Source organism: Corylus avellana, chromosome ca5 (genome assembly GCF_901000735.1).
Source record: "Corylus avellana chromosome ca5, CavTom2PMs-1.0".
NCBI classification, from domain to species: Eukaryota; Viridiplantae; Streptophyta; class Magnoliopsida; order Fagales; family Betulaceae; genus Corylus; species Corylus avellana.
Genome location: NC_081545.1, coordinates 35560415 through 35569560, shown reverse-complemented (window position 1 = coordinate 35569560; position 9146 = coordinate 35560415). Strand labels below are relative to the sequence as shown.

The 9146-nt window shown below is 37.3% G+C and overlaps 1 protein-coding gene and 1 pseudogene across 1 annotated transcript; both read right to left on the bottom strand.

Moving 5' to 3' along the window:
* The window catches only part of LOC132182244 (UPF0481 protein At3g47200-like), a 1115-nt pseudogene extending 344 nt beyond the window's left edge, over positions 1–771 (bottom strand).
* A 4054-nt stretch (positions 772–4825) lies between these two features.
* Positions 4826–6235, bottom strand: LOC132182243 (UPF0481 protein At3g47200-like). Its single transcript, XM_059595432.1, has 2 exons — positions 5539–6235; positions 4826–5394 (listed from the first exon to the last, which is right to left on the bottom strand). Exons 1-2 carry the CDS (start codon positions 6233–6235, stop codon positions 4826–4828), a joined length of 1266 nt encoding a protein of 421 aa, XP_059451415.1.
* Between the last annotated feature and the right edge of the window lie 2911 nt (positions 6236–9146).

Here is a 9146-nt window from a genome sequence, read left to right as displayed (position 1 = left end):
CTCTACAAGGCTTGTCGCAGAAGGCATGGATTGCCATCCTTCTCTGCTTTCTTCCTGTCCTTCTGTTAAAAGAACCAACCATTTTCTGAATAGGTCAAGAATATGCTTGGTGTCTTGGATATGGGGAACTATAACAGGATCGGTGGATGAGAAAATGTTAGCAAAGAATTCTATGGCAAGTTGCGTTAGAGACTTGTTTTCTCTAGTAGACTAGTAGGGTCGCTGGTCATGTTAAACAAGCCCTCCAGCAACATCCAAGGCACTTGATTTTCGAGTAAAATCAAGTCATGGTATAGAAATTGGAGCATACAAGCCATGGTGAAAACATGGTCATCTACTTCCCTAAGTTGTTTGTAATCATGCTTGCGGTACAGCTCAATGATGAAGCAACCATCCATTACCAAAATGTTCACAAACTCATCTGGGCTACAATAAATTAGTCCGGCATAACACTCACGAGCCTCTCTTTCCACGGCCTTGATGGAATTGATGAGATCTCTTAGTCTTGTCTCTGGACAGGGCGATTAACATACAAGTCCTGGCAAATACGTGCCTTTAATTTTTTTTTTTTGTGGCTTTCAAGTTTGGATTGCCATGGTGGAAAGGGCCAATAGAAAATGCATTAGGAATAAAAGCTTTTTCACTATGCCTTAAGAGTATGACAGGGGTTTTAAAGATGCAACAATTGGGGGACATGGATAAATCATGGGATATCATGTCTTCTAGTGAAGGTGGAAAGCCTTCAACAGGAGTAGTAACATTCCTAGCCATATTTTAAAATTCTTTCTTCATGAGGGATCAAAAGAAAAAAGAAGAAGAAAGGAAACACAATTCTCTTCAAAACTATAGAAACACATAATATAATAAATATAAAGCAGAATAATATGGAATAAAGGAAAGAGAGAAAGACACAGAAATTAAGGTGGTTCGGCATATAGCCTACATCCACACACTAAAACGTTATAAGCTACATATTTTCTTGATGTATGATTTGAGTACATAGTTCTATTTATAGAGCTTTAACATAATTTCAAATACAAAACAAATCCCTTGAATTAAGGGTATTTAATAACAAATCAAATCAACAATAATCACAAATCAAATCCGCATTAATCAAAAGGATTTATATCCTTAACAAAAACTACTCACTAGGCTCCACCCCCTCTTAAAATTTCTCTTCTAGCCCGTCTTCAACACCCTGCGTGCAAGACAAGTTCAAACGCCAATAAACGAAATTTAAATGAAATTATAATCGAGTTTTAGACACTAAAATGAGCAACTCTTACTTCATTTTAAGAAAAAAAAAATAGAAAAAGAAAAAAAGAATACCTCTTAGGCTTACTGAGCATCGCAACGCTTCCAAGAGAAGTAGTTCACTCATCTTATCCCTTTCTTGTCCTTCACACGGGTAACAAATGCCACTGTTTATATAAATGCTAAAAAGCACCCAAAGCAAAAGGGCAAATTCACATAGCACTTTATTATTTGCTTCATGGATTTAAAATGAAAGCCAATAAATCATAAAATCCAAATGGCAATTGAAGTAGGATGATTATCACCTCCTACAATTCTCATATATATCTATCCAGATTTCAAGGGTTATTTGCGTAAGAGACCTTGAAGATGTAAACTTTATTGAAGGCTTCTCACAATTACTTACCTGATTACAAAGAACAAACAATTGCATGCGATTCTCAATTATAGGAGATTCTAATCCTTTGACGTATGCCTAACCTAACCCCTGATTCGTTTCTTCTGGTCATATAGTTTGTAACCATTAGACAGCAAAGAGAATTTACTTTAAACTCTTTTTAATTAGCTTTTACGAGATAAAGTTACTTCATGCACAGACCATCCAACATTCCATTCTTTAAGTTGACCAAAGTTGTGTGAAATGAATGTGCTTGTAAATGGTGCCATAAAGCTTGAGCCAGTTTGTGCCCATGTGTAACACGAGTCATGGTGCTTGAAATTTACTTCAATTACAGCAATCATTTTCGGGTGATGTTTAGTTGGTGACTCAGAACCATGTTATCTTTGTTTGATTTTTTTTTTTTTTTTTTGGGTTTAAATTCCCTTTTGTCAAACTTCTTGCGTCAAACGTAAATACAAACCTATATTTATGTTTCTCAACGGGTGAGCTGATGATCAAGGCGTATCGCCACATATCAGTCCAATAAAATAATTCTTATTCTTTATATTACAAATAATTATTGTCTAAACTTGGGTTGAAATCTTGAAATAAGAACCATATTGAGAATATTTTAACCCCATAGCCGGTCCGGGGTGAAGGAACCACCCCATGGCCAAGGGGGTGGTCCGGCCACCCCCAAAAGGCCAAAAAAATTTGCAAACAGGGAATGGGTTTGGGCTTTTGGGGGTGGCCGGGCCACCCCCAAGGGCCCGGAGGTGGTTTCGGCCGGCCGCCCCCTTGGCCATGGGGTGGTTCCTCCACCCCCAGACCGGCCATAGGGGTGGCTCCAACCACCCTGATTTTCTTCTTTTTTAATAATATTTTGCTTTTTCTTTTTATTTTTATTTTTTTGAAAAAAACAAAATTAATGCCCAAAACGACGTCGTTTTGGGCTGGGTGGGTGTTGTAGGTTTGGAAGAGGGTAGTCTGGACATTTAGCTTAGTATGAGGGTATAATGGGTAGTTCAGGCGAAAAAAGTCATGTGCAGGTCACGTTTTTCGTTTTCCGTTTGAGGTTAAAGATTAATTTAGACGGAGGGGTTCAAATTGAGAGCAATTGAAAGTTTATGGGACTAAAGTGAGAGATTTCGAAATTTATGAGGGTATTTCAAAACGGGTGAAGGTTCAGGAGTTTTTAGTGAAGTTTCCCCTTAAGACATGCACTAAAGCAAAAACAATTGCCCTTTCTTTTCATAGTTGACATAGGAAAGGACATTAGAGAGACCAATCATTATCATATATACAACAAGTTTTACAAGGGTGTAATACTAGTTTTTCATGGCGTACAACGTTTGTAAAAGGTTAAGGATCAAAAGGATAAATGCAGCCAACGTGGAAAGAAAAGCTCATGGAGTAGTGTTGAAATAATTGCGCACAAGTACTGCACGCCATCTAGCTAGGCCATCTCTTTTCACGATGTTCATTCGCTTGCTTGCAAAGATTTCCGTAATAGTATGTCTTGACTTGAGTGTCGAGGTAAAGCTTGTTGAACAATTGGACCGCATCCTCTGGATTCAACCAGTTACGAAGGATCTTTTTTTCAGAGTATCTCGACGTCTTTTTTAGTGTTAATGAGGTTGTCCAGTAGTATGGCATAGGAAGTGATCATACCATAAATGTTGGGGTAGCATTGCTCAAAACTTATGAGATTTCTAAAAAATGTTTATGTGCCCTCATCAATCATTATTTGAGGAATTTCAAGGACACCATTTCTGAATTTTATGTCAAACATATTGTTGCATGTACTCTTTCTGAATTTGATTCCGGCCTCCAGACGCGTAGCAGAGGGTACGAGTTCTCATCCCAACATCGACATCTTTTCTTTTTCTATTTCAATTGAAATGAACAATTTTCTAAACAGTTCAGGAATATGTTTGATGTCTCTAAGATGATCATGTCTAAAAGTTGGCTGGAATGGGAAAATGGAAAAAACGAAGTTATAGGCTAGTTCACTTAGGCCGAGGTCCATATTGCTTCTAGGACCCCCGATCAAGCTAAACAAATGCTCAAGTACCATCCAAGGTACTTGGTTCTCTAGCAAAATCAAGTCATGGCCTAGAACTGCAACCACACTACAGATGCTAAAAATAGGGTCATTTTCTTCTTGAAGTTCCGGAAAAGAGTACCTGCAGAATAGCTCAATAATAAAGCAACCATCAATTACCAATATTATCAGAAATTCTTCTGGGCTAAAATGATCGATTGTTCAGCATAACACTCACAAGCCGTTTTCTCCACCTTCGTGATGGAACTAATGAGAGTTCTTAGCATTTCATCTGGACGGTCTGATCGAGAGATAAAGCAGCCTTGCAAATACTAGGCTTTTATTTTTTCTGTGGCTTTCAAGTTTGGGTCATCATGATGGAGAGGCCCAATAAAAAATGCATTGGGGATATACACTTCTTCATTATGCCTTTTGAGAATGGCAGAGGTTTTGAAGATGCAACACTTGGATGGCACGAGGGAATGAGGGGGCATCATATCTTTTATTGAAGACTCCAGGCGGCTGATATCAATTCTAATACTACCTTCTTCTTTCACAGCCATATGTTGGATCTATTTTCTGCTCAATTTGTGCCTCCTAAAGCTGTTTCTTCCAGAGTGACAAAAAATTTCAAAAAAAAAAAAAAAAAAGTAAAAACAAAACACATTGAAATATTTAGGCACAATTCTCTTCAAATAGAGCAGAGAAATAAAAATTACCCTTGCACTTACGAGCATAACATTCATTCAAAAAAGAGTATTAGCCGAACACTAACAGCAAAAAGAAGATATTCTAAGTTAATGATAACCCGTGGCACAGGATTTGTTTTGCCATTAATAAGAGTAGTGAGAAGAATGTGTAGATCATTATTTTCGTTCTTTTGAAAGAAAAAATTAATCTGACTTTGTTAAGAAAATAGACAGTAGTATTACTTCAAATGGAACCAAATAAAGGCTAAAAATAGGTAGCATTAAATTATTCACATACATGCAATTTATTCACGTTGATTTGGTATACACAATCCACAATCAACTCGTCTGACCCAACATTAGAACACGTACACCAAAGCATGATTGACATTGGAAACGACATTAAAGAGTCGAGAGACTATTATACAACAGGTTTTACAAGGATGTAATACGTACGTACTAATTTTTCATGGTGTACACAGTTTGTAACAACGTCAGCAACAATAGGATAAATGCTGCTAATGTCGAAATAAAAGCCCATGGAGTGTTGAAATAGTTGTGCGCAAGCACTGCACGCCATCTAGGCCACCTGCGTCGGCAATAACTATTCACTTGCGTGCAAAGATCATTGTAATGGTAGGCCACACAAGTGTCAAGGTAAAGCTTGTTGAAGAGCTGGGCCGCATCCTCAGGATTCAACCAGTTATCAATTATCTCACTCTCGTACAAAATATCTATGTCCTTGGCAGTATTAATGAGGCTGTCTAGGAGTATGGCATAGGAAGTAATCCTATCATCAGAGTTGGGGAGACATTGTTCATAGCTAATGAGATTTCGAAAGACGGTTTCTGTTATCTCATGAATTTCAAATGAAGGAATTTCAAGAATGCCATCATTAAATTTTACTTCCAATACGGTTTTAGACGTACCCTTTTTAAATTTGATTCCAGCCTCCGCAAGGCTCGTAGCAGAAGGCAATAATTCCCATTCTCGTCGTCTCTCTCTCTCTTCTTCAATACTTGATATCCCGAACATAGCACTTAATAAAGTTGACAATTTTCGAAACAGAGTACTTGATGAAGTTGTCAATTTCCCGAACAAATCAACAAAACGCTTGATGCATTCGATTTTGATAAACTGATCCGGCCGGGGATCAGTGCTTGATATAGTTGAAAGTTTCCTGAACAAATCAACAAGATGCTCGATGCCTTTGATATTGATAACCTGATCACGAGGACGCAGTCTTTTTGAGAAATGGATGGTACGGAAGAAATTCACGGCAAGTAGAATTAGGGGATTTTCGTCATAAGAATCCATTGTCAAGTTGAACAAACGCTCAAGTACCATCCAAGGTATTAGGTTTTCTAGCAATATCAAGTCATGGTACAGAAATTGTAGCATACAGGACCTGCTGAAAATGGGGTCACGTTCTTCTGTAAGGCGCCAATAAATTTTCTTGCAGAACAACTCAATAATAAAGTAACCATCAATAACCAAAATTTTCACAAGTTGTTCTAGGTTGTAATCAATTGCTTCTGCATAACACTCACGAGCATCTTTCTCCACTTCCATGATGGACTTGATGAGGGTTCTTAGCAATTCCGGAGAGTTCAAGCGAGAGATAAGTCCTTGCAAATACTTGGCTTTTATTTTTTCTATGGCTTCTAAGTTTGGACTGCCATGATGGAGAGGTCCAATAGAAAATGCATCCGGAATATAAGCTTTTTCATTATGCCGATAGAGAATGGAAGGGGTTTTGAAGATGCAACATTTAGACGATATGAGTAAATCACGGGGCATCATATCTTCTATTGAAGACACCAAGGAATTGATATCAATTCCAACGCTATCTCCTATGTTCACAGCCATATGTTGGATTTGTAGCTTTCTGCTCAGTTTTTGCTTTCTAAAATTGTTTCTTTGACAAAAAAATTCAAAAAAAGAAAGTAAAAACAAAACAAAATATGTTTGAATATTTAGGCACAATTATCTTCAAATAGAATAACATTTGCCCAAACAAAGAAATATCAGTGTGTCACTAACAAAAAGAAGGTTGTCTAAGCTCGTAGTAGCTAGCCTATGGCACAAGGTCAATTTTCCCCTTAATATGAGTGAGAAAATGCATGATCCAAAGAAAACAACACTTATTGCTTTTCCTAAAGACATTGGATGGATCAATTATCTAGTAACATCATGTCTTCTATCGACGATGCCAAGTCTTCCATGCATATTAATTGTAACAATATTACTCTGCATGTTCATAGCCATATTTTAGTTTTGTTTTTGTTCCGCCTCTTAAAATTCTTTCTTGAGGAATGATCAAAAGAAAAAAAATAAAATAAAAGAGATTTATGTCTTTGCCCACAATTCTCTTAAAACTTTGTCTTTGGTTCGTAAACTGAAGTTCTAGCCCGTCTTTAACATCCTGCAAGAAAAGTTCATATAAAGCCAATGATAAGTGGATTTTTCAAATAACATAAGTTCTACATTATAATCGAATTTTAGACACCAAAATGAGCATCTCTTATTTGATTGAAAAATAAAAATAAAATAAAAAACAAGGAGAAGAAGAAGAAGAAGAAGATAACGTACTCTTGCTAATTAAACTTGACAACGCTTTCTAGAACAAAGGTTTATATCAATGAGAAGTTCACTCATCTTATCCCTTTATTATCCTTCAACTGGGTAACAAATGCCATTTTTAATATAATGATAAAAGCACCCAAAGCAAAAATGGAAAATTCCCATAAACACTTTATTCTTTGATTCGTGGATTTAGAATGAAAAACTGTGATAAATTCTCCAACCCAAAAAGTTAGGCAATTGAACAAACAAGCATTCCTAGAAGTCTCACCAAATTTTATTCACCAAAATAACTAAAAGTACACTTTTGGTTATTTTAACAATTCACCTTTTTAGAGCATTTACAACAAACTCACTATTTTAACAATCTATTTTTACTATTTCATTTAGATATCATTTTTCAAATATTTGTTTATTCTTTCTCTAACTTTTATATTTTTGAATGTTTGTATTTTCCCAATAGCCTATTTTAAGTACATTTGTCTTATTCTAACCAGAATATTTTAAAATTTTTGTAATTTTTCTAACGGTCAAAAATGGCGACACTCAAACTGATGAAGGGATGAAATGCTGGAGAGAAATGGGGCTCAGAAATGACGCCAAATGCTGAGAGAAGAAAAAGAGAAGTGAGAGAGGCTGCAGAGAAAAGGAAAAGAAAAAGAGAAAAAGAAGAGAGAAGCGAAAGGCAAAAAGGAAGGGAGAGAAATGAGTTGTTTAATCAATGGGTGAGTGAATATACAGTAGTACTTTTTATATTTTGTGAGTATTGTTCACTTTACTATTTTTTTGTTTTGTTAAAGAAGTGAGTCTAAAAAGTGGAGATTTAAGCCACTTTTATTAAATTGCCTCACCAAAATAACTAAAAAATGGTTTTGGTGAGGCTGTAAGGAGTGCTCTAAAAGATCCATTGACATAGGCCTAACCTGTGATTCCTTTCTTCTAGTCATCTCTGAAAGAATTTATAATGCGGAAATAATAAAATAGTGACACAGAGATATGTGTGGTTCGGTCTATGACCTACATCCACAAGATCAAGCCCTAAGGCTGCATTAAGCTCTTATTTCTCTGGGTAATATTTACAATATAACATGTTCCTGTTTATAAGATAATCATGTTGAATATAAACAGACTTCTACTCTAGCTTGGTTAGCTAGGTGATAGTCTTTAATTGTGACTCAGTTATATTTTTCAACTGTAAGTCAATAATAGTCTTACACTGTGACTATTATTCTTGAACTTCATGATATGCTTTAACATTCTCCCTCAAACTCAAGGTGTAAACTTGTGAAAACTTGAGTTTGTTCTTTGGTCGGCAACGAAGGCCGAGATGGTGACCGGAAACTCGTTGGAGTTGGTGGCGGCCGAGGTAGTTGAGTGGAGTTGATGGCGCCGGATTTGAAACATCGGCCGCTCTTGAACTTGAATGGGCTTGGGTTTTAAACAATACCACAAAGGCCAAGATAATTGGGCCAACAAAGGGCCAAAAGTAGGTCTAGGTCAACAAAGGACCAACAAAAGACCAAATAACTGTGCCAACAAAGGGCAAATATATATATATATATATATATATATATATATATATATATATATATTTCTCGGTTTCCTCCTCTCTTCTCTTTTTTTTTTTTTTTGGAAGGAATAGCCTAGTCGTAGATTACAGAAAACTAGGATAAGTATTAACTAAATCCTGTAACCAAACAAATCTAGGCCTAATTGCTAAACCAGGATATCATATTCCTAAACTAGAATAGGAATAACTTTGCACTTAAGTGAGGATAACTCACACCTGGAACCAAACACACTTCATCTTCGTCAAATTCTTATCTCACGACATAGCCTTTTTCTTCTTTTCTCTCTAAGCCAAGATCGACTGAATGGAGGTTGGAAGATCAACAGCGCGGCTGGAGTGGTGGCAGGCGGTGCCAGAAGGCTATTGTGCGGCTGAAGGGAGCAGCGGCTTCACGGGCTTGGATGGCGGCGGTGACTGGATGGGGCGAACAGGAAACAGGGCTGGGATGCCGGATCCGGTAGTAACGGTGGCTGCTGGACAGCTGGGTGTTGGTGGAGACTCCAAAGGCGAACGACGCCGTGCAGTTCTACAAGGCCGTGTTCGGTGCTGAGGAAGGTGCGACGGCTGGGCAGCGACGGGCTGGATGGGGCCGTGGAAGGCCAGACATAGCGTGGGAACCGCTGGGCT